Here is a 26,622-nt window from a genome sequence, read left to right as displayed (position 1 = left end):
CTGAGCCTATCGGAGGTCTGGGCGTAATGGCACTGCCGCAAAGAGAAGGAAATTTGTGAGAATTTCTGTAACAAAGTTTAATAAAATGGATTACTGCTAGAATCACAAAGACAAAAATCTATGTCACTGGTGTAAAGTGAAATTTTGCAGAGTTGGAACTAGTTAGTCGTATTGGGTAGTTTACGCAGCAACATTTATATTTTATTCTGATTCAAATGTAATATTAGTGTAACTATTTCAGTTAGTCAAATTAACATAATTAAAAAGAGTTTTTCTAAAATTTAAAACAATCTTTACTTTTGTGACTGTGTGTTTGTAATTGTAAACATTTAAACGTAACAATGATAGCAGTATTAAAATTGACATTAATCAAACCCCATCATTTCAACTCATTAAATAACATCAATGAACTTATCACCTATTTAATGATGACTAGACAATGAGCACCCCTTTACATGTTCACATTTAAATGGGATGCAAATTGTCATCCAACCGTGCGATAAGCCTTAAATCAAAAATACAGAGCGTATCTTGGTTTCAAAAGAAAGAAAGGAACTGGGATTTATTTGGATCTCAGTAGCTCTAAATGTAATAATGTCAGGTAGAAATTGAGGTAGCAGATAGATGGATGACACTGTAAATGCTGGGTATTCAAATTGTAGCTGAAAGACTTTCAGAGCATATGGAGTGCAGGTTTAATAGGTGCTGTATGTGCACGCTGCTGTGCCTGTATGAATGTTTTCATGTAAAACAGTTTAAACGAAAAGCTTTTGTGTTTCAGTAGGGGAAAAGAGCTTGTAATATTTGCCAAAGATAACCAGGTATACAATCGTGAGATGAGGCACAACTTCCATTCAAAGTGTTTGTGAGCATACAGCTTTGCTTTTTCACAGAAAATAATGTATATTTGATACATTTTAATTATGAATACTTCCAAAAAAAATTATCTATTTAATTAATTGTTTCATTGAGTAACAAGTTAAAGTTAGTGTTATTAATTTACTTAACGTCACTAGATATAACTACCTATAGTCCCCAACTGTGCCATGGCCTGACTTATGGCAACATAAATTGCCTTACCTAAATGGCATGTACTTTTGTCTCTCATTCTGAAAAGCATCTAAAAACAATAGTCACTGCATAATAATACTCCTTTAAAATAGGAGTCTTGCTGCTAGCAATCTGGTAAACTTCAAAAACTTAAGTAAAAATTGAAAACTCTTCTGTTACATTTATTTAAAAAGAAATGTAGTATGGCACTGTTCTTAATTCATCAACCAGGATAAGGCTGGTTAATGGCGCAAACTCTGCTTTCGTCTACAACGACGTAATTCATAGCTGGGAATTGCATCACACCAATGTGGAGCGTGTTCCAGTTGAAGGTTGCATTTTCCTTATTTCTTTTGATGCCAACTAATATTAGCAATGCAAGCCAATATTATATTGTTTACCCTTCATATTGTAAATTATCAAAGTGACAGCACTAAAGATTAAATGAGTGTTATATAAAGTGGTCTTATTCCTTTCTCGTCTCCTTTTGGATTTTCCGGACCCATGAAAATTAAACAAAAGGAGATAGTGCAGCAACAATTAAATCAACACATCATCTGACAGCTCATGTTTTGTACTTCTTAAATAACAGTCAACAGTGTCACAATAGAAGCCATGTGTTTCACATATCCAATACTATCTTTTGTAAATGATCATGTTTAACAATGAAATAAAACAGTGACCAAGTTTTCTGCTGTTACAAAGCAAATATTGCAAGACACTGAGAACACTGTCTGTTTTGCCACATTATTTACACGTTAAACTACATCTGGTATTACAATAGTTTATGACGACTGCACTCTGGTTTTCTCTAAATTTGATATTTCTGTGTATCGTGCTTTTTCCAACTCACCGCATGTGAGTAAGAGCTGTAGGTGCTAAAGGGAAGGGCGATGGCAGGATTAAAGATGCCAAACTGCCCCACCATCTGCTGCATACGTCTGATGGTGCGCTCCTTGTCTGTGTCGGCAAACTTGACCACCAAGCTGGAAGAAGCGCCCTGAAGGAAAGAAACGAAGAGGGAAAAAAGAATGAGGGGCTTTTCTGAAAATATCTCCCACAATACTTGACACAGCCAAGAAAAAAACTAAACAAAACAGTCTGTATTACACTGTATTTCCAACCAGTTTTATATGTCTGGTAATTGTAGAAACAGCTTCAAAGTACTGAAATGAAAAGCAACTGTAATGTCATTCTTACTTGAAATGTTTTAGGCTTTCATGTTTATTAGCAGCATCAACCAATATTAACATCAATTTGCTCATCTTCTTCTTCTTCTTCTCCGTCGTTAGTGAAGGAAGTCTTAGTTGCAACATCACTGCTCATTTTTATTACCACAGAGGTTTCTTTTTGGTTTTATCTGACATACAAGAGCATGGAACTATGAAATATGAGTAGAAATACAGTGTGCTTATTGAATGAACAGCTCTGTAAGCAGATGAGAAAACGGGAAGCCTCATTTTATTCCATCATAAAATCACTTGAAGCAAAGCAGCTGCAGTCTGGTTAACACAAAATTTCAATTTGACTCAACTTTCTATTCCTCTTACACAAAACGGCACAACTTCTGATCTACAGGGATCAATGGATAATTTTGTGCCTTTAATGATTCAACTGAACTGATTTTCTTTTTAATGTAACAATCATACAATTTACAACTCTGAGATAATAAACTTTTAATTGACTATTTAATTAAATACGGTTTTCATGAGCCACATTCAGACATGACATTTGTCGTGCACATAGAGTCAAAAACCACTGCTGACCAAACAGAACACAGAGGCTTTTCTTACATTTCTCTAAAACACCTTGCTGATCTTTATGACTTTTGGGGAAATATTCTATGAACTGAAGAGACAAGGGTGAAACATTTTTGAGGGTGTATGTCCTGTTATGTCCTGCTATAACTTAACACAGCATTTCAAAAAAAGATACCAATACTCAAACATGATTGTCGGTTCCTACTTAATGAAGCCATAAGCTTGACGCTATTTCCCCTTCGGTCCACTGGATGATGAAACGACAAAAACAACCCAGACTGGATCCTCTTGATAAAGTTAAACGGTTTACTTCAAAAATAAAAATGATACAAATGTTGCTTATCTACAAATAGATTAAAGAATAAGATGAAAGAGGTAAAAAAAACCCTGTGTGGCTCCACTCCAACTGCACAACTCACTATCTAGCCACACCCTAAAATACTTAACTGCAATTACATATCCAAATCTATTAGAGGACCTTAGTATAGTCTAATATAACAAATTTGTATGCATGAGAGTTTTAACTGGCAATAATTTTTATACTAATAAACAAATTATCATAGGAAATATAAACTTAATTTATCCAAAAGGTCTGAATGAACTAAAACTGAATTTAGGCTTCTACAATGATGGTGTTGGTGTGATTATCTGCGGTTACTTTGCTACTTCAAAAATTGATGGAGAAGAAAGAAAATCCCAAAGGAGAATGCTAAGCCATAAGTTCCTGGGTTAAAGGAGAAGTGTTTTCAGGTTATGTAGATGGACAGGACTCCAAAGCACACCACCAAGTTAATCTTTGAATGTTTAACAAAACTAAAAACACAACTGTAGTCATAAGGTCAAATGACATATTGTAGATTTTGGTAGAGTTGAGAGTAGGAACACTTTTGAAGCTTAATGTTTACTCTCATTTCATTCCAAAACCAATTTTGATGTTTGTTTGGAATCGTTGTGCTGCTGGAGCACCAAACAGTGTTCAAGTTTTGACTTTCTGACTCAAACCGTAAAAAGAAAAGCAATCAGTCCAAGTGTTTCCAGCACTACCAAGTAGTAGTGTTACATTACCAGCATTTACCAAACTGGAAAATGCTTTTACAAATCCATCCTTAAGGGCTCAAAATAACATGATATTCAAGCCAATGGTAACTCTGCGCAAACACTTGATTGGTACTTTACCCTAAAAACTGAAGTGCAATTATCACTAAAGGCACCAGGATCTGTTATGTCTACTATAGCGGTCAATTGTTTCTACACATCTGTATCCAATTTTCAAATGAAATCTTTTGTTTTAAGGGAACTCTTTTCTATCCTGTGATGTTTTTATTCCTTCTTCCCTTCCTGTCAGTGGCTCCAGCTATGCATTCATTAGCAAACTTCATCCTTCATTAATAATCTTCAAATGATTGAGAGCCACGGTTGACCTTTTGTGTACTCCGCCTTCTTCCTGCCCTCTACACCCCAAACTGGCCAATTGATCCACATAAAAGGCCATAATATTACTCTGTTCTGACAGTTTAGAAAGGTTGTGTGTCAAGCATGATAAGAAGCCCCATGAAATTGATGCAAGACTGTCAATAACAGCGGTTGGCCGCTGATATGCCGGAACTAAACTGTGGGTATTTGGGAATGGATGGAGTACAGCAATGATGGACAAACATGTCATTCCAAATGGTATCCATAATGTCAGGTATTAGTAACACCACATTCATGATGTTTTTAATTTTCCCGTCTGTGGTTTTTCTATCACACTAAGGTCTCCAGCTAATAAAGACATCCAGAGAGAGCAAAAGATACCCAAAGACAGGCACTGGACCTTTCGACTGTAGCTTATAGATTTTACGCTCTTCTTCTCTCTTTTCTCCCCACTTTGCTCAATATTTCCTCCCTCCCATCGCCCTCCTCCAGGCTTGCTCTGCTGAATCACAGGCTTGAAAGACTGCAGGTGTATGGCCAGTTGATTAGTTGGCTCTCTGACTAAATGACTAAATTGTCTATTTAGCTGAATGACTTACTGAATGAAATAGTATCTCACTTTTACATATATACAGTATATACTGTATATATTACAAAGTGACATTCAAAACAAAATGATTTAACTCAGAAGACTTATTAAATAAGCATGTGTTACCAGCACGATGTGGTATGTCAAGTTTGTGCAGGTTTAAGTTATACCTTTATTGATCCAGCTTCCACAGCATTTTGAAAAGTACAGAACGGAGCTGTGCATGACTAGAGTAATAATGAGATATACTATAACATATTAAATATTTTAACGCTGTCTCACAGTTAAAAATGTTATTACCCTGCTGGTAATGTGAACTGTATGTTAATTGTATCCTCCTCAAACTTTAAAAGGATAGTTCAGGATTTCTCAAGTGAGATTCTGGTAAAGGTTATTACCAGTTAGCATATCTTATCACTCTCTTTGCATCTTCATTAATGATGCATTCAGATTAGGTGGACTTTGAGGATGAATGTAATGGCCGGTCTAAGAAGGGACCATGACCAAAGCAGATTTCTAGCATGATTAAATAACTCCGATCTAAAAACATAAAATGTCATAGTGGTTAATGTGAATCTTATTTCATGAATTTTTAAAACCCAAGCTAGTTATTTATAATGAAACTGCTGATTATTTACTATGAAAAAAATCAGGCAAGAGTTCATGCCTCCCTTTTGAACTTCCTTAGTGAAACAGAGATCAAGAAAAGAAAATGTAAAGAGTTTATGACCAAAGTAAGGATCTAACAGAAAAAGAACTCATTGTTAAAAAATTATCAAATTGGTTTTAAAAACCTCTATAATACTGCTTACTAGCTTCATACACAATTTCACAGAATGTGTTTCCATTGTCTGTGCTCTGCCTCCAACCTTCACCTCCCATATAAACAGTCATTGGTTTTAGTGTTAGCCTGGGAAAAACCTGCCCCTCCTTCTACGCTTTGCTTTGTCCAGAGGGTCTGGACCATTGGCTATTGAGAAACAATTGCTTTCTGGAGGCGTGGATTCTGTTCAAGTTTTAGATTTTATCCAATTTTGTCCACAGCCATGATGTAGGTAATGCACCATGTTGATGCTATGGAAGCTTAACAGAAAATGCTCAGGATTAGGAAACTTCCTAGAAATTAATTCGCTTGAATGACTTTGTTCACTTCCTACACTGCCATTGGCAAACTACAGGTGGACTACCATTCTAAAGCACAGCGTAAAATTGACGTCATCATTCACAACTTCTCCTTCTGTCCCTTCTAAATACTGAATATGAAAAGAATATGTCTACCTCGAACAATACCTAAAGATAAAATTTGTTGTGAATCAGAACTCTAGTCATAAATTGAATTGAACCGGATATACAATCCTATACATTGTCTCGCTATCTGAATAGTAAGAAGAAAAAAACAAACATTAAAATAGCACTTACTTAATATTAGTGTCATTATATCATTCAGACACTATGACTAGAAATGCTTTGCATGCTCTGTCCTCCATACGTTTCAGAGAGTATGAATATTGGTGATGTATTATTGTCCTTGTAAGTAATCCGGCTTCTGTGTAAATACCAATGCTATCAATTTGATTGTTTTGAACTTGGTGTTGTTTTAACATGGTAGATGTCTGCTTTGGTGTTGGCCCCTACCTACTACCTTTGGCCTCCAATTAATCTATACTAGATTAATGCACCCAGACATGTATCCATTGCAGATGATCTATAACCTGCTGAAAGCCATTTTGAAGAATCAAACATCAAAAATCCAAAACTATCCCTTTAAATTACATGTGGATCATTACCCTAATTATCAGGTTTAACTAATACAAGATAAAAGCATGTGATCAATGTATAGCCTGAATGCATATTCAGGTTGAATATTAGAAATCTCTCTTACAGTTAAAATTACTGTCACTCTTTTGGTAATGTGAACTGCATGTTGATGATGTACCTTTCCAAGAGAAAAGCGAGATGCATAATCTAAACAGATTAAGTTGGAATCTGTGCAGTCAAGTCTATTCTGTAAACACTACAAGACAAGGATGTTCCTCCCCGAATAATAAAAAAACAAGGTTTCTTGTCAACTGACATATCTGGTTATATATTAGCATGGTGTGACATTCTCTCGTAGCATTTTTCTTTTTGCAAATCTTTTCCATTAGGAGCCGAGGACACTGAAGCTGTGCCTCCCACTGGCTCTCCTCGGGACACCTGAATCCCGGAGCTTGTTGGCCAAGCATCCATTGCCACATTTGTTTATCTCCGAGGTTTTTCCATTTAAGCCTGTCAGGGTATCAGCGTGCAGAATCTCCATCGCTATAAAGAGAAGAGGATGGAGTGTGAAGTGAAAGTCTCATTAAATTTTTAAGCTTCCAAGTGTGAGCAGAATCCCCCTGCTGGGCGGCTCCCAGCTGCCTTGAGAGCCACTGAAGGAAGGGGAGTTAAACAGGGAGAATAAAAAGGCACTACAGAGACTTTTTCTGAACCAAAAGGAAAGATGGGCTCTTCAGCAATCATCTAATTGCCAGCAACTATTTTTTGGTGCCTTTCCAAGCTTCACAATTTTATGAGAGTGAGGAAGATTAAGGTTCATTTTTGTGTATGAATTTCATTACTTTTAAATGCATGCAAGCATTTGTGCTAAGAAAAAAAATAGAGCTGGGTTAGTACCACGTCTTCTGTTGGCTCTCTTCTTGTTTTTTGTTTCTATGGAAAGTACTCCTAGCTGAGTGCTTCAGTGTTTAACTGTGTCTCTTTCCTGGACAAAGCAACTGATGGAACCATCTCTGTCTCTGATTACATAAAACTCTTTTAGTTTTTCTTCCTCATAAAAGCTAATTTTTACATTTTTCTTTTTTTGTGTGTGTGAAGGCATGTTACTATGATAGAATTTTTACTCCCATCTGCACTAGAGGTGAAAGCAAATGCTGAGGACACAGAAGGCATGAATACAAATTGTCTTTGCAGCTTGTGACTCAGTTACCACATAACGCACCTCAAATGGAAAAGGTAGAAATAATACTGACAGACTTGTTCAAGCTTAGTTTTAAAATATAGATGGAAAATATCAACAATTGGCAGCAAATTCTGGTTTTGTACTTTTGCTATATTATCATTAAAAGCAATTAAATACGGAGCTTGACGAAACTGCCAATTTTACAGAATATTAAATGTATTTTCTCTGTAATTAAGAAGATTCAAGGGAATCCCATCAGATGATTTCTTTTAACTCGTCTTCTTCTCTTCATTCTCAATCACCCAGTTCTCTCTGCTAAACTAGTCTCAACTTATTTGTTTTCTTTTGTTGTGAGATCACCCTTTTATCATCCTGTGCTTGTGTCAGCTATAAAAGCCTGGAATTCATACGACATGGATATAGAGTAAAAAAAATAAAAAAATAAAAACGAACATGGCTCGGTGGGCTTGACCCATACCATCACCCCCTTTCCTGTCTCTGTGTAAGTCTATCCTGAGACCTACTTTTTACACAGTCTAGCTGAATCTCAGCAAATTACTCAACAGCTATGGACGTAAATGTTTAATTGAGCTGCTCATACCCTGGAATGAAAATTTGTAAGTGTGTGCACACAGTAGCTAATGGTGGCCAAGGGATGGTTTGGAATATGAAGAAATTTCCATTTGTAGCATGGAGTAGTCGGGTGGAATGGAGATTCGGTGAAAGAGATTACACTGACCCTGCTGATGAGATTTAATTCCTAAATTTCAAGAAAGATTTTATTACTATTACAACTCAATTTTTTTATCATTTTGCTAGGTATCAATGACTAAGTCTCCATCCATGGGAGCACTTTTGAAAAGCACTTTAGGAAAGTATTTATAACCCTTGAAATTTTTCACCATTTGTCAAGTTAAAACACAACCTAGAAATTACTTCACTGGGATTGCATGTGACAGAAGAATACAGAGTTGTGTATAATTGTAAAATGGTGAATTCAAAAATAAAATCCAAGGATGATGCCTCTGTCTGGAAGCTGATGGTACTTTGGGATGCTGATTGTGGAAAAGTTAGAACTTTAGATGACACTGCATTACTGTTTGGACAAGACCGCCAAAGCACTTTGAATGTGCTGTAGTGGTCATGCCAGGGGTGCAGGGATTTTAGCATGTTGTTGATACGCACATGTACTTTGACCTTGTGTAGTCTACATATGTGCACTTTCACACCTGTGCATTACTTCACAGCTTTGCGGAGGTATTCCGCATATAAAAAGCTTTACTCTGTGATCTGATTTCAAAAAGTCCCATTGTCAGAGGCTCCAGTCACGGATGACCATTGCTTCTCTATTTTCAGTGGTTGTGCAACAATTTTACAGTGAAGCTGAAGTTCAGTGCACTCTGCACCTTTATTTCATAAATGTATGCTAATGTATGGTAGTTTATAGCACAAATCCCACAGAAACGCCTAAGGTTGGTGTTGACATGACAAAATACAAAAAAAGTTCAAAGGGCATAAATCCAAGGCACTGCATGGACATAGACCAGAAGCATTTTTCCTCCAACAAACACAGAGAACGCACATTACACCCACGTCCTTCTAAATGAAAAGCACAATGTATTCTGCTCAAGTCCTTAGAGCTGGGAAATAAGATCAGTCAGGGAATGTTTGACCCTGGTGAGGAGATGGCAGCACTTCTGTTTGCACACATTTATGTATGCAAAGATCCACATACACATTTGTGTGAATTTATGCACACTCATAAACTCTAAGGAGCCTATGCTCATGCTTTTCGGGACTGGCAGCTGATCTATAAACCTGCCATGTCTGGTTGCGGCGTTAGCATGCAATGCACTTTTACACCTTGGCCACAGCTACTATTGGCCGGACATTATTTATTCTAATCTGTTTGACTCTGGCTATCAGCCATAGCCTTGAAGTGGCAGCAAGTGCAGAGTGCACACACATACGGATCTAGCCGATTTAGTTTAGTGGAACAGTTTTATTAGTCTTTTGTGTGTAAGATTGAGAAAACAGCTTTTTAATAAGCCAGACAATCTGTAGTTTTTTATTTCTTTGTGGTGGTGTTTTTTTTTTAAGTTGCTTCTAGACCTATCTAAAGTTGAGATCAATACAAACTTTAATATTATGCTTGTGGATAAATACTTTGTGTGTGACTCAGCAGTCCCAATCACATAGGATGTGTGCTCCCTGAGTTTTCACAGAGTCTTTGCTACAATGATGGACATATTGCTGTGAATAGCGCTGTCCTGCTGAGGCATAATAGTCCACCGTTGGTCTACTAATCTCAGAGAGGCAGGCAACTATGCCCTCTCCTCCCCCATCCACAGGATATGAGATGCTGATCAGATTTCTATAATCAATTTACCAGGAGCAGGAGGTATAAATCTTGTCCATTCACTCATTCTCCCTCTGCCTCCATTTCTCTCGCCCTCCTGATTTTTCCTCCCCTCCCTTTCCTTCAGCACCCTGCTTATAGTTAGATGAATAATTCAGAAGCCAATGTGGTGAAAGGTGGAGTAAACAAGTCTATTCCTTAATATCCCAAGAGGCTGCCAAAGAGAGACGAGTGAGGGCAGAGCGCTAGCACAGATAGGCTGAAAACTCAACACAGAAGGAGGGTATCTATGGAAAATGGACATTCAGAGGCATTCTTTATGACTAGCAGTCATTTGCACTTAGATTGACTCAAAAGTTGCGCCAAGATGGCACAGCTGGCTTCTAGGAAGCCCCCACTCCACTTTCCCTGTTCCCAACACGCTACAACCATTAATAATGAAATCACACAGTGAAACACAACACCTGTGACACAGGGTCGAAAGAGTTCAGGATCTCTGAGAAGCTAAGGAAAGTAAGACCGGGACAAAAAAAAGAGCATACTGTACTTCAGCCTACTGTATAATACAAGATGTGACTCCCCCGTCCTCCTTCTAAATGTCACGGGGAGTAACTCCTTTCATGTTCTGGGTGCAGCGCCGGTAGCTTTTATTTTGACACCATCAGGTATATAGGGACCATGACTAAACACGAGCCACATGAAAATGAGAGCTAGAGTGTTTTTTTTTGTTTTTTTTTTGCGTTTGTGTGCTCACAGTAAATCAAATGCAGAGAGAATTTAGAGGACACAGTGTGCTTACACAACGAGCAAATGTAATCTCACACTGGAAATCTATTCACAGATTATGCAAGCAGAGCTGCTGATTGATGACTCACCCAAAATTCAATCATGACTCTTAACAGTTTTATCTGGATATAGGTTTAGGGTTTTTTTTAAGTACCTTGGTAATTAAAAAGACAGAGCAAAGGACTTTTGCATGCATCAGTGTTCGCAGATGGTATGCGTATAACTTTATGTGTTCAAATTGCATGGCTTGAGATGAATCAAGAAGTTTACATACACTCAAAGTGAGCATGAATGTCATAGAAATATTCAACTTTTATTAATGTATTTGTAGTGAAAGGAGGGATACTAGCTGGAATAAAAATGTGACTAACAGCTGAATTTTTTTTTTTTAAAAAACAAGAATTGGGTGAACAGGTTGAAATTTATTGTGGATTTTCTCTAATCTTCAAATTGTACAATTAGGCTCAAATATATTCATACATCAGAACTGATAAAGTGGAACCTCTGAATACTGATTTATGTACTGATCCAACAGGCATCTTTTAAGATGCAAACACTTGGAAACATCTCTGCCCCTTGACAATAGTTCAACTTCCATTAAGACTTCAAGGAGAGGCTTAATTGTGTTTTACACAATGACGAGTAACTTCAGTGTGACTGACATTCTGTACGGGAAGCGCTGGCAGAAACAGCGTCACTATCTTGAGGTTTGCAATTAAAACAATGTAGGTTCATTGACACTTACTACTCCCAGCACGTTAAAATGTTAGCAAAATCCTGTAACATTGTTATTGTGGAGATTGGTTGCTCAGAGTATGAGCACCTGTGCCATTGGATGATTCATGTGGCAGATACAAGAAAGGCAAGAGAACACTGGAGAAAATGTAATCTCACACTGGATTTCTATTCAGTGGCAGCAGCATACCATATTCATGCACAACAAAGCTACAGTCGCGAGAGCACAGAGGAAAGGCTAACTCTCTGGGTCGGATACTCACTAACTACATCATATAAAGTCATTTTTGGAGGAAGATTTGTGACTGGGATATCCATTTATTGTTTATATTTGGAAAAATGTGTCTGATTACAATGAAGGGATAATGGCCCTTGCTCTAAAATGGACACTTTCCAGCTTGAATGAAATTTGAAGCGTCCCCCCCTCAGACAAGACAAAATGGATTATAGAGATAAGTTCTATTGTCAAACAAAGCTAAGATTAACATATTTGCCCACTGTGGCAATAAGTAGTTTTGGAGCAGTCAAAATTAGATTTTCATACAAAGAACTAGTGGCACAATGTTTTGTTGTGTTTTGCACCTGAAAGGACAGAACAATGAAAATAAAGAAATCCCTCCACATTCCTCAACTTTACTTTAAGTCAACAAATAGATGTTTGAAACTCAAAATTTCCAATGATACCAAACATGCACATGGTGAGAGTTTCAAACTAAAGAACACTGCAGCTCTCAAGCATCACCATGTTCAAATTATGCACCGTCATAATTTTGATAGTGCAGATCAGAGAACATTCACAGTAAGTTTAACTTTGTGCATCAAACTTATGCAACTTTGTGCATATTGGAAAACAGATTCTTGTTTTCCAATATCACGAATGTTGGATCAACAATCTAGAGTGGTTAAAATAAATAAACATAAACTAAAATTAAAACATTCTTGCCAAGTCTAAGCGTATGTAAACTTCTGAGATGCATTGTAGCTATTATAAGCAATTTTGTGTTTTGTGTGAGTATGTCTGAAAAGAACAGTGCGTCTCTGTTCGTGCTGTACTCACAGGCATGGTCTGGCTGCCGTGCAGGGCGCCGATTGCAGACTGAGCCTCAGTGTGTGTAGAAAACTTGACGAAGGCGCAACCTGGAAGAAAGAGCGGATGCATATCAAACACACACACAGACACACCCATAACCATATTTACATATGTGGATATTTAGGATATTAATAAAAGATGTAGAATTAAATCTGACACTTCAGAAATCACTGGGCATTATGAGGCTCTCATTGCACCGCAAGCTTCCCCCTATTCTGGGCATTAGGCAGGCAGACAAGCAGAAGCTGCAGGCCAAAGATACCACTGATGAAGCAGAAAAGCTTGCTATTTAGCACCACATGCCTCTTTGCTCATATTAAATTGCAGTTAAAGAGAATGAAATCAAATAGAAAAACCATTACAGAACACGTTTTGATCAGTATTCGAAGATGTGAAAAAGACTTGAAAGCTTAGAAATCACAGAAACAATGCTCTTTGCTATAATGTCTTTAAAACGTATGATGGTCGTTGTGAGGAAAAAAAAAACAACAACTCCACAGCTGGACTTTGCTGATGAGCATTTGTAATTCTTCCCTGCCTTTGAACCAAAAAGAAGCATTACAAAACTCAAATCACCAAACAGCCCCCTACATCATTACAGAGAAACATGAAAACATGAGAAGTGATTCTTCTTGTTCCAGTGAAGCAGAGTCAGTCACTGATCCCCCACACTCTCACCCAATTTCATGTCATGTGAATTGTCTGTTTTTTAGTATTTCATCTTTTGTGCCTTATTCTTCTTATCGTCCGTCCTGCTTGACCCAGTCACCTTGCTATTCTTCTCCTGTTAATAGGCACACCACTGTGGACACCAGCCGATCAAGATGTCCATTCAGCTGCTAAACTGCTGCCTGCCTCCCTCCTACTGAGATGTGGATAGGAAAAAGCTTTGAGTTCCTGATGACCTGTACAAGGTCTTTGCTACAAAGGGGTCATGTACTGCTATAATTAGCCTTTTACCCCTCCATACATGGATTGCTGGTGTAGCTGTACCTAAAGAGGGATGGTGGTCTTTCTTCAAAACCCGAGTTCCCTACGTTAGATGTTATTGTGTCTCTTAAAATCAAATTCTAGATACTACCACTTGTTACCATGGAAGGTCATCAGAGATGAGGACTACTAATTATGATACAAGAGGCATCACAAATGAGTTCATGTTAATAAACATATTTCCTTAAGAGTATATTTTTGTGCTTAACAATAAACCAAAATATTTTAATTGAAGAAACTGAAATTTTGCGATTGAATTAATCATAAAATGTCCACTCTTGCAGTTGTACAACTTAAAAAAACCCAGATTGTTTGACTTTTAGTATTTACTGTAATTCTAATAATAAAAATAATAATAATAATAAAAGAATTATAAAATAATATTTGAGAAAGACAAAAATAACTTCAAAATGTGGTATCTTAAATATTACAGATCAACGTCCCTTGGATATTTTTGTTACCATGGTAACAAGCCTGGTTAGGCTAAACCTCATCAGAGCCTAACCAGTTTGACTTCAAACCATAAAAAACATATAATTCCACAACTTCCAAATAATACAGCTGATTTTTTTCAGCAATTTTTTCATTTTATTCTATTTACTTAAGGACAATACACATTTATCAACATAACTGCTTCAATCTAAATGTTCCATTTTTAATATAGGACATTTAAATATGTCCCATATTAAAAATTTGCCTTAGAGGCTCATTTTTGTCACGCAAGAGGTGAAACTTGTATTTCTTTTCAGTGTGCTGTTGCAAAAGAGCTTCAGGATTTAACAATCTATAGACACCAACGTGAAGCCAATAGATCCAGTCAAATATTTTCAACAGGACTAAGATCTTTAGGCTCTACAGCAGCATTAGAATAAAAGTCTGACTATTCGGGGCGTGCCGAGGTGGCGTAGGGGATAGCGCGTCCCATGTTTGGAGGCCTTGAGTCCTCGACGCAGCCGTCGCGGGTTCGACTCCCGGACCCAGCGGCATTTGCTGCATATCGTCCCCCTTTCCTGTCAGCCTACTTTAAAAAAATAAGGGACACTGGAGCCCACAAAAAAACCGGGGGTACAAAAAAAAAAAAGTCTGACTATTCTATAGAATAAATGGTTTAAATCAACCTTAGAAGTGAGTGTGAGTGACAGCATGTATGTTTGTTCTGCGTGTCTCTGTGTTGCCCTGTGATGATCGCCCCTATGATCTTGCAAGGGTTTGCAAGTTTAGACAAAGGATGAATGGATGGAAGTTCAGAAGGACTGCTGTTGGTAAACAGTTCATTAAGCTACATCCTGCAAACCAAAATTATTGGATTAAAATAAATAAATAAGATCATAGATTTTGCATCCGGAGGCAAACTTGGAGAAGCACCATACTGGCTGTCATCAGTGGATGGTTCAAGCCTCTGGGAGACTGCTGCGTTGTGTTAAGATACATTGCCTGTGCAACTCTCACTTTTTCGAATTTAATGGCACATTCTCTTTTCTTTCTTTGACTTTGTTTTTTTACTGAGAATCTGGATTAATTTAGATGATCAATATGAAGCAACATTCTATGTATGTTTGAAATCTTTGATATCTATTTTTTGTGGATAAGAGAACAGATTTGAGTAGTTATTTAAAAGTAAATGAATCCAGATTTTTTGTGGGAAATCCACCAACTTTTCTGAAAGGTGTAGCTGACATCATATTCAATAAACATGACGCCGCAAAGGCATTAATCCTCTTCAACCTTTCTGTGTTTTGTCACTATGCAACCACAAAGTTCAAAACATTTATGTGACAGACTAATACAAAATAAGATATTATTGTAAAGTGAAACAGAAAACTGAAAGGCTGAACAATGAGAGAAATAATCAGAGAAGCAGTTCAGAGGTTGGTGGTGGTAATTCTGGAGTGGGGAAGAGACAAAAGTGGGACAATCTGTTGACGGATTACTTGTGCTTTCTACAAATCCGTCCCTTTAAGGATGAAAGGCAAGGAAAAAAATGCTGTTTTTGAAAGCAGTTTGCCACAAATGATATACAATACAAATACAGTGGAGTGAAAAAGCATTTATCCTAAATTTTGCATGTTTGTTACACTTAAATATTTCAGAACATCAGACCAATTCAAATATTTGTCAAAGATAACACAAGTAAACACAAAATGCAGTTTTAAATGAAGATGTTTATTTATAAGGGAGAAAAAAACAGTCTGGCCTGTTCTCAAAAAGTGATTTATCACCTGATGAATTATACCTGAGTTCACTGATTAATGGCACACCTGTTTTAAATCAAGACTTCAGGACCTACTTAACAAAGGAAGGACACACGGTATTATTTGTATAGATATTAGAATCCACACTCCTTACCATGTGGTTGTGGTAATGCATTAAGTTGTTTGCCAATTGCCAATAAATACCACAAGAAGAAGAATGGAACATCATACCAACTGAAAATTGTGGTAATAGATGTGATGGTTTGGGGCTGTTTTCAGGAGCTGGATAACTTTCTGTGGTAAATGAAACCATAAATATGGAGTCTACCCAGAAATCCTAAAGGAAAGTGTCAGTCCATCTGCAAGGGTATGCAGATGGACCTCAAGATGAACTTGGGTTATGTAGCAGGACTTTTAAATTAGTTTGATGCTTTGAAACACTTCAGGTGTTCAAATATGAAAAAAAAAGAAAAACAGGAAATCAGGAAGGGGCAAACACTTTTCCACATCACTGTATATGAAAGAAGGTTATTTGACAAAATTGAACTTTTTGTCCCAAACTCAAACAATTGTGTTTGAACACACCATTCCCACAGTGGACTCATTGTCCAGGCTTTTTCTGGACTTATGCTTTTAACTAAATGCCTGGTAAAGCTTCTAAGAGTTAAAGTCAACCAGAAGTATTTTCTTTCCCCACAGCTGATCGATTTCTCACACATCAAACAGATCAACAATCTCAAGTCAAGCACTCAGGCTGCATGACCTATATCTGATCCATATGCCATCTGTAATTTACATGATGTCCACGCCCGCACACACACGCGCACCCCCGCCCGCACACACACATATTTGATTGTCAGTCATTGACCTAAATAAATCTGACAGCCAAATCCCCGTCTCCTACCTTTGCTGTTTCCATCAGGACCTCTTAGGACCGTGCACTCCTCGATGACTCCATAGGGCTCAAAGAGACGATAAACATCCTCCTCAGTCTGCTGTTTATTCAGCATCCCGACAAACAACTTCCTGTCTTCTGAAACAAAGAAAGGGACAAAAGGTTACATTATACCCGACCTCAATTATGAAACCAATTAGAGAGCAGGCTGATAACGGGAAACACTGTCATTACAGTGAAAACAATTTTACCACAGGGACAAACAAATATATTACATACATTCAAAGGTTCTGCAGAGTAGCCATTTTATTTATTTACTGAAGCTTGGGCTCAAGTCACACAGTTTATTTCTTTCCCAGGACTGATCTATATCCAATAAAACAGGGTCTGATTCCATGATGTGAGGGCAAGTGTGTGGTCATAGTGTAAGGAAGAAATAAAGGGAAACAATGAAATAATGAAGACGTTACTCACATACTCACCCACACATACATGTATGAGACACAGACCAAAGACAATGAGGGAGTCTTTGGTCATGTAAAAGCAAGAGGGGCTCCAGGCGGCTTCATCCTCCTACACACCAAATTTCACTGGCTGGAACCTACAACTTTTCTTTCCTTCTTCAACTCATCACCTCTCCTCCCCCCGACTTATTCATCCATCTCTTCCCTCTCTCTTTCATGGCTTTCCCTTTTTCCTCTCGCTGATTCCACATTTTTGCCCCTCATTTCTTTTTCAACTGCTGCCCTCCCTCTCTTCCTCTCTTTATCTCTTTCTTACCCTACTAATTGCTGTTGATCCAGAGTTTTTTTGTGTAGCCAGAGAAATATTTCAGCGCACTCTTCAGTGAACAATGGTGTGTCTCTTCAGCGAGCGCCGAGGCCTGGGAGACAAGCCATGAATAACGCTGACTTTTCAATAGATTGCCTTTATGCTATTGAGTCCTGTTAAATGCTGTGGGATCTGATCTTTACCTTGACCCGACACCCTGTGTTTACTGATGTGCTCTGGCACTGTATGATTAATGCTATGCCGTTGTGTTTCTGCCGGCAGCAAGAAGCACTAAAATCTTTTTCTTTATACAGACTGTTTCTCCAACTCTGACCCATAAAGTCACAGCGGAGAAAGCGACGGACTGAACCAACAGCTACTGCTGTGAAGAGGAGGAGAGTTGCATAAATTGCTACCAGTCATATTGACCAGGTTCACTAGTAATTTCTACACACCTGTGCTGTTGTCATTCCTTGACTCAACCCACAAGGCAGTACGTCAAATCTCACAGCAGGCATGGGCTCCAGCAAGGCTTTTGCGACTCGGCACCATCAGTGATGCACCTTTAAAATAATCACCCGTGTCAGAGGATTGTCTAGGGAGGGGCGTCCCTGGTGCTGGCTCCTTATTGCAAGTGGCAGGATCAGAGGCTATGTATAAAAAATGGAAGTGATGCAATGTGACATCTGTCAGGGTGGATTGGAGAGCATTTATCTGCAAAAAAAAAGAAACGCCTGAACTGGAAAATGAAAGGCCAAGATGGTCCATCCTTTTGCTGGAGGGAGAATATAAATTCCGAGGTTGAATCAGGAAGATGAGTCAAGGATGTTGGCGTGCGTGCGTGTGTGTGTGCGGGGGAGTCGGGGTGTGCAAGTAAATAGGTGGGTCAAAACTATACAGATTTTTCCTGAAATAAAACCAGACTACATCTCAGACACAGATCTAGTTCAAATCAGACAGAGAGTAATCTATGTAAACACTGTCATAGTGACTTTTAGAATTATTTTTTTGATCACCATTGAACTTTAACAGCAGCATCACTTTGAAATACGATAAACATCTCTGTATTTTATTGACCTTATGTTGCTAGACCAACACAAACAGGGAAAAAATTGTGATGTAAAAGGAAAATTATAGTTTTCTTTTTTTTAACTAATATGTCTGCAATCTGATGCCCCTAATCAAAAATCTAGTAAAAAAAAAAAAACTTGCTTTAGAAGTCCATCTATGTGTAACTTAATCTCTCCATAAATCCAGCTGTTCTATGAAGGCCTCAGAGGTTTGTTAGAGAATATATTAGCAATAAAACAGCAAGATGAAGACCAAAGAACAAAGCAAATGGGTCAGGGGAAAAGGTGCAGAAAAGTTTAAAGCAGGATTAGGTCAAAAGCTTTCAACCCATCATCTGAAAATAAAGTAAATTTGGCTCAACTGCTAACCTATCAGGACATTGCAGTCCACCTAAACTGACTGGACGAGCAAGAAGAGCATTAGTAAAAGAAACTGCTTAGAGGCTCATTGTAACTATTGAGGAGCATCTGAGATTCATAGCACAGGTCGGAGAATATGTGGACAGGAAAACTCTTAGACATTAACTGCATATACAGGTAAAAGCCAGTAAATTAGAATATTTTGAAAAACTTGATTTATTTCAGTAATTGCATTCAAAAGGTGTAACTTGTACATCATATTTATTCATTGCACACAGACTGATGCATTCAAATGTTTATTTCATTTAATTTTGATGATTTGAAGTGGCAACAAATGAAAATCCAAAATTCCGTGTGTCACAAAATTAGAATATTGTGTAAGGGTTAAATTTTGAAGACACCTGGTGCCACAAACTAATCAGCTGATTAACTCAAAACACCTGCAAAGGGCTTTAAATGGTCTCTCAGTCCAGTTCTGAAGCCTACACAAACATGGGGAAGACTTCAGATTTGACAGCTGTCCAAAAGGCTACCATCGGCACATTGTACAAGGAGGGAAAGACACAAAAGGTTATTGCTGAAGAGGCTGGCTGTTCTTAGAGCTCTGTGTCCAAACACATTAATAGAGAGGCAAAGGGAAGGAAAAACTGTGGTCAGAAAAAGTGTACAAGCGATAGGGATCACCGCGCCCTAGTCAAGATTGTGAAAAAAAACCCATTCAAAAATGTGGGGGAGATTCACAAGGAGTGGACAGCTGCTAGAGTCAGTGTTTCAAGATCCACCACCAAGAGACGCTTGAAAGACATGGGTTTCAACTGCCGCATACTTCGTGTCAAGCCACTGTTGACCAAGAAACAGTGCGGAAAGCGTCTCACCTGGGTCATGTTTTCTGACGAAAGCAAATTTTACATTTCCTTTGGAAATCGAGGTCCCAGAGTCTGGAGGAAAACAGGAGAGGCACAGGATCCACGTTGCCTGAAGTCTAGTGTAAAGTTTCCACCATCAGTGATGGTTTGGGGTGCCATGTCATCTGCTGGTGTCGGTCCACTCTGTTTCCTTAGATCCAGGGTCAACGCAGCCGTCTACCAGCAAGTTTTAGAGCACTTCATGCTTCCTGCTACTGACCTGCTCTATGGAGATGGAGATTTCAGGTTCCAACAGGACTTGGCGCCTGCACACAGCGCAAAATCTACCCGTGCCTGGTTTACGGACCATGGTATTTCTGTTCTAAATTGGCCAGCCAACTCCCCTGACCTTAGCCCCATAGAAAATCTGTGGGGTATTGTGAAAAGGAAGATGCAGAATGCCAGACCCAAAAACGCAGAAGAGTTGAAGGCCACTATCAGAGCAACCTGGGCTCTCATAACACCTGAGCAGTGCCAGAAACTCATCGACTCCATGCCACGCCGCATTAATGCAGTAATTGAGGCAAAAGGAGCTCCAACCAAGTATTGAGTATTGTACATGCTCATATTTTTCATTTTCATACTTTTCAGTTGGCCAACATTTCTAAATAATCCCTTTTTTGTATTAGCCTTAAGTAATATTCTAATTTTGTGACACACGGAATTTTGGATTTTCATGTGTTGCCACTTCAAATCATTAAAATTAAATGAAATAAACATTTGAATGCATCAGTCTGTGTGCAATGAATAAATATGATGTACAAGTTACACCTTTTGAATGCAATTACTGAAATAAATCAAGTTTTTCAAAATATTCTAATTTACTGGCTTTTACCTGTACATGGCCATTATGGAAGAATGGCAGAATGAAAGTTATTGTTGAATGAAAGTCACAAGAAGTCATGTTTGTGCAGAGTAAGTATTATGCGGGTGAAAATCTTGGTCAAGCAAACAAAAATCCCTATAATATTTAATCTTTTACATATAGGTCAAATATTTTCAATTAATGATCTAATTTAAATCAAAACCGTTGTGAAAACAAGACAGAAAAAGTTGAAGGGGGTATAATAGTTCTGTGAGGCATGGGACCTTTGGAGTTTATCGGTTCTCACTTTGGTTGGCATTCCTTTTCAAGTGGGTGTGAGAAGTTATGAGTTAATGCATGACCTTTACCAGTTTTATAGGAGGTTCTCTCTGAGAATCACAATGTTAACAGCTTCCATGTGGCATGGTTTAAAATACGACGCTGCATCCATCCTGCAGCTTAAGGATTGCTAACTGGAACGACACCTCCAGCTAAATGGAATAATATTTATAGGACTCGTAGTATAAAATGACCAGTGGCCACTATATATCATCTACCTGTGTAATATAGCTTCACAAAAAGCCTGAGACACTAAAATCCTGATCAGCCCACTGTCCTTCTGTCTCATGTCTGAGAAAGATAAGAATCTGAAACATATTCAAGAGGCCACTGCAGTGTGGGAAACCGGTAACATTATACAGATATTGTTCTTACATTATTTAGCAAACAAATCTGCGACTAAGGAAATTGTGGCAAGCATGTTCCGGCTCATAACTCAGGCTTTAAAAACCGCTGAGCAACTCGCAACAACAGATGATTTTGGAGATCTGCTCCAGCCTAGGATTCTGCTCTGGCTGCTCTCAGCTAAACGGCTTCATTGGAAATTTATGTCTCTTTTTTTCGTTCATCGGCGTTAGACAAACATTAACTCATTTATCAACAACGCCGCAGAACAACTTGTGTGCTAACAAACACAAGCAGAGGGTAAAATGCCTACAATAAAGTGGCATTTATTGCCACTTTATGTGGACTTTACATACATAAGTATGTAAAGTCCACATACTTATGACAAGAAAGGGAGAGAAAGGGCAAAAGAATGTTGAATAAAAAAGTTATAACAAAGACTTTGATGGCTTAAAAGAAAGGGTTAGCGATAACAGCTCTTTCATCATGACCCAACACGAGTTCATGCCTGTCTGTTAACTATCTGATGACTCACAGTATTGACTTTTTCTTAGAGCATCTTCAAAATCCACAAGAGCAATGCTGATGAGTACTGGTACTAGATTCAGTTTTATAACTTGTTCTTAGTGAACGTGCAAAGCACTTTGTCCGAATAAGGCATTTTCTAAAATGTACAAAATTAAAGGTAAACGGCTGCTACTTCACTTTCTGCGTGTTATCAAAACATATTTTTGTTACCTTTCACTGTTCACACAAGTCGACATGAATTTTATCCTAAATTACCATAAGACAACTTTGAAATATTTAAGATGAATTATGATCAATTAAACAATTCAGGAGTCCAATAAGCATCTGCATGTTCACTGAGAAAACTGTGAAACATGCTGACATTAAGATGCCTTTACAGATCACCGTGGCGGAGTGTATTCTCACATCAACAGAGACACTCTACCGCATCCCCACTGACACACTCATGCTACCATTATGTTTAATTTACACCACAGGTGCTTGTTGGGAAAAATAAATTTCAAAATATAGAGAAACATATCCATGCTGCTTATTATATGTTAAAAATTGTACTCTGGTCTCTTTTGAAAACACAACCTCGTGACTAACTGAGATGCACTTATAAATAAATAAAGTAGATGCTTAATATCTTTCAAACCAAAAGAAGAGCTATCGTGTTAATTAAGGAGCTGATGCTAATTTATTTTAAAATATTGGAAACCAAACTGTATCACAGCAACATACACTGCCTGGCCAAAAAAAAAGTCGCCACCTGGATTTAACTAAGCAAATAGGTACAAGCCTCCTATTGGATAAATACTGCATAGGCGATTACCTTTCAGCTGGCAACAAGTTATTTAACCCCAGCTGATGCAATGAGTAACTCCTCATTTCTTAAACAACCATGGCAAAAGACACATCCTGTGGTCGTGGAAAAGACGTTAGTCTGTTTAAGAAGGGTCAAATCATTGGCATGCATCAAGCAGAGAAAACATCTAAGGAGATTGCAGAAACTACTAGAATTGGGTTAAGAACTGTCCAACGCATCATTAAAAACTGGAAGGATGGTGGGGAACCATCGTTTTCCAGGAAGAAATGTGGTCGGAAAAAAATCCTGAATGATCGTGATCGGCGATTACTTAAACGTTTGGTCAAATCAAATCGAAGAAAAACAACAGCAGAACTCAGGAGTATGTTTAATTGTGAACGCAAAAGCATTTCCACACGCACAATGCGAAGGGAACTCAAGGGGTTGGGATTGAACAGCTGTGTAGCCGTAAGAAAACCTCTAATCAGTAAGGCTAACCAGAAAAAAAGGCTTCAGTTTGCTAGGGAGCATAAAGATTGGACTCTGGAGGAATGGAAGAGGGTCATGTGGTCTGATGAGTCCAGATTTACCCTGTTCCAGAGTGATGGGCGCATCAAGGTAAGAAGAGAGGCAGGTGAAGTGATGCACCCGTCATGCCTAGTGCCTACTGTACAAGCCTGTGGGGGCAGTGCTATGATCTGGGGTTGCTGCAGTTGGTCAGGTCTAGGTTCAGCAACATTGTGTGCCCAAAGAATGAGGTCAGCTGACTACCTGAATATACTGAATGACCAGGTTATTCCATCAATGGATTTTGTCTTCCCAAATGGAACGGGCATATTCCAAGATGACAATGCCAGGATTCATCGGGCTCACATTGTGAAAGAGTGGTTCAGGGAGCATGAGACATCTTTTTCACACATGGATTGGCCACCACAGAGTCCAGACCTTAACCCCATTGAGAATCTTTGGGATGTGCTGGAGAAGGCTTTGCACAGTGGTCAGACTCTCCCATCATCAATACAAGATCTTGGTGAAAGATTGGATGGAAATAAATCTTGTGACACTGCAGAAGCTTATTGAAACAATGCCACAGCGAATGTGGGCTGTAATCAAAGCTAAAGGCGGTCCAACAAAATATTAGAGAGTGTGACCATTTTTTGGTGTCGACTTCTTTTTTTGGCCAGGCAGTGTATTATTTATGGCAGGAAGGGAAGAATCATGTTTTATATAGTGTTCTTATTATATGTTGGTATCACCAAGCCAAAGCTTTAAAAATATTGAGCCTGCCTCAAATTTATAACTGGTGTGAGCGTCCCGTACACAAAGGCTACAGACCTCGAAGCAGCTGACTCAAGTTTGAGTCTCGTCCTCGGTTCCCCCCTTCCCCCTGCCCCCTTCCTGTCAGATTACTGTTAAATAAAGGCCACTAGTGCCAAAGAAAAATCTAAAAAAATAAAATAAAAAATGTAAACAGTGCATGTGTAGTAACAGCACATCCATGACGAGTCTAATACCTTTGTACAACAGTGGATATAACCTGAAATCTTGAAGGATTTCCTCCTCATTTGAGTGTCCGTACAACATCTGCACCACGCGTATTACCCTGGGTTCCCTGATTATGCCAGAGACCATTAAGGATTTCGGACAGTCAGCTGGGACTTACTGAGTAACAATGAGGCCGAGTGGCAGTTTTTTGAACCAGGGGAACAAAGAGAGAAAAGAAGAGAATGAGTAAGAGAGGGGAGGAGAGACAGAGCAGAATGAATGGAAGGGAGAGTCAGAGCAATGAGCCCAAACTCTAAGTTGCCGGGCATATAGTCCTGCACTCCTTGATAAGCCAGGATGTATGAAAGAGCTGTGCCACCAGAGCTGGTGAATCACTGCCAGCGGTGGGGAGGATGAGGAAAGGGCAGAGCACTGAGAAGGAGAGGCAATGGAGGGGGGATGAAGGAGAGCATATCAACTACTTTCGGCACTCACTGGTTTTCAAATTTCTCTTCTCTGTCTGTCTTTTTCACAATTGTTGCAACAGTAAGAGAACGAGGATGGAGCGGGGGAGAGACAGAAGGAGAGAGAGAGAGAGATATTGTGACAGAACAGGGAAAGCGTGTGCTATGGAGAAAACGTACTTGTCAGAAGGATGGGGAGGTTGCTATGACAACCACTTATACAGCGTGCCGTCAGTCATGTTTCATTGGAGTTAGGAGAAGAGCAGATGAATGAAGGGAGGAGAGGAGCAGGGGAAGGGGTCATTTATCCGTCTGTCTGGCGAGGTGGAGTGCAAATTTGACTGTCATCCTCGCAGATAAGGACAAATTACGAACAATATTAGCTGGCTAATAAAAGGGAACAATAATGAATAGATAAATATATTAAAACCAAATGAGATAGCATCCAGGCAGAAACAAGGGGCCCTGAGAAGCCATCCGAGTTTTTGTCATTTCAGGGGAGAAAAGATAAGAGCCAGAAAGAGGTGGCGGGAGGGGGGAGGCATCCGTATTAAACCTGACTAGTGTAGCGTACTTCCTTGAATCAAGACAGAAAGAATCCAAATCAGCTCATAGTGGGAAATGTTTCAGCTTCCTTTCCCTCCATCGTAAGCCTATTATACTTCTTCGATGAGCAGGACGCCACACAATAACAGTGTCAGCATGTGTTCAAGCAGAAAAAACATGGACAGAATAGACTGAAATTAATTAACCCTACGAGATCACAGTGCTTAGCCAGTGGAATTTAATCCAATTTATTGCATATAGTGATCTAACTAGGGTTGTGTTTGCATTAATGAGACAGTGCGTTTAATGTGTGTGTCCGCAAATGATTCAGAGCACATGGACGCACTCGGAATGCTCTTTCCTTCAGTGACAGGAGTTTCAGGGACCAACAATGTAGGGACTCTGAGGTTTGGCACAGCCGTAGGGTGAAAAAAAAAAAAAAAAAAAATCAACCCCAGCCAAATTATCTCTTGAATGATGAGGTCCTTTCCATGAACCGCATTAGCCCCAGAGAGAAGACGGCCACGTTTTTGTTGTCATTACGCTGTCTGAAATTACCCGGATTTAAGGTTCCACTGGCGTACAGCTGAGTAAGAAAAGTGGGTAAATAGTTTGTTTACCAATTTCTAAACCAAATTAGCACTCCTGTGTGGGTGCATTGTACACTCAGCTGTCTTTTGAAGTTTGCATCCTAACCCACTGAGTTGACAGCACAAACCGTGAGGCCTACCATGCGCCCGCTTTAATGAGGTAGCTTATTAGTGCTGTTTTCTTCGCAGCCTCAGAGATGTTGCTTAGATACAGCCATGCAGAATGAGGAAAAGAAGAGGAAGAAGAAAAAAAACAATGCTGAAGTTCTGAACAAAATTCCATCAAACAATACTCCGTGATGTGCAATTCCCCAACTTCTGTAAAAACCTATGTGTAAATATACATGAATGTTAAACACATGCCTCTGAAGGTTAAACCACAACATCAAGAACCTTGATTTCTATCCATGTCCTCAGTCTATATTTCAACTTTGACAGATGCTCTTGAACAGCGGACCTGCTCCTCTAACTCACGCAGCACCTACAGTGACGCTGGCTTGATTTCATGTCATAGTTTCATCATTTCAGTGTCAAGGCTGCCCCTTGCTAGCTCAGCTGTAACCCTTCACAAGTCTCCGGCAAAAATGCCACGCAGCAGCAGATGCACAGCCTTGAGAGTAATGCGGCAGAAGTTACAGTGCATTGCAAAAGGATCTACATCACTTCATTTTTTTGCCACCACAAACTTTTATGAGAATTTTAAGTGACAGACCAAACAAAACGTGAGGCAATATTTTGAAGTGGAATGAAAATGTATTCTTTGCAAATTAAAATCTAATAAAATGTGGTGTACTTTTTTATTCAGCACATCATGAGGCATGTCTGCT

At 38.8% G+C, this 26,622-nt stretch overlaps 1 protein-coding gene across 11 annotated transcripts in view; it reads right to left on the bottom strand.

Moving 5' to 3' along the window:
- The window catches only part of celf5a (cugbp, Elav-like family member 5a), a 242,550-nt gene that overhangs the window by 31,773 nt on the left and 184,155 nt on the right, over nucleotides 1-26,622 (bottom strand). For 7 of the 11 annotated variants that reach the window (XM_028028416.1, XM_028028417.1, XM_028028421.1 and 4 more), the window contains exons 4-6: nucleotides 16,810-16,938; nucleotides 12,691-12,770; nucleotides 1,904-2,050 (exon numbers count right to left, since the gene is read on the bottom strand). In XM_028028416.1, coding sequence (XP_027884217.1) covers nucleotides 1,904-2,050; nucleotides 12,691-12,770; nucleotides 16,810-16,938 — 356 coding nt within the window. The remainder of the gene's footprint in view (nucleotides 1-1,903; nucleotides 2,051-12,690; nucleotides 12,771-16,809; nucleotides 16,939-26,622) is intronic. The other 4 variants (XM_028028423.1, XM_028028418.1, XM_028028425.1 and 1 more) reach the window with 1 other exon arrangement.

The sequence above is a fragment of the Xiphophorus couchianus genome, chromosome 9, assembly GCF_001444195.1.
Source record: "Xiphophorus couchianus chromosome 9, X_couchianus-1.0, whole genome shotgun sequence".
NCBI lineage: Eukaryota > Metazoa > Chordata > Actinopteri > Cyprinodontiformes > Poeciliidae > Xiphophorus > Xiphophorus couchianus.
This window is presented reverse-complemented; position numbering and strand designations above follow the sequence as displayed.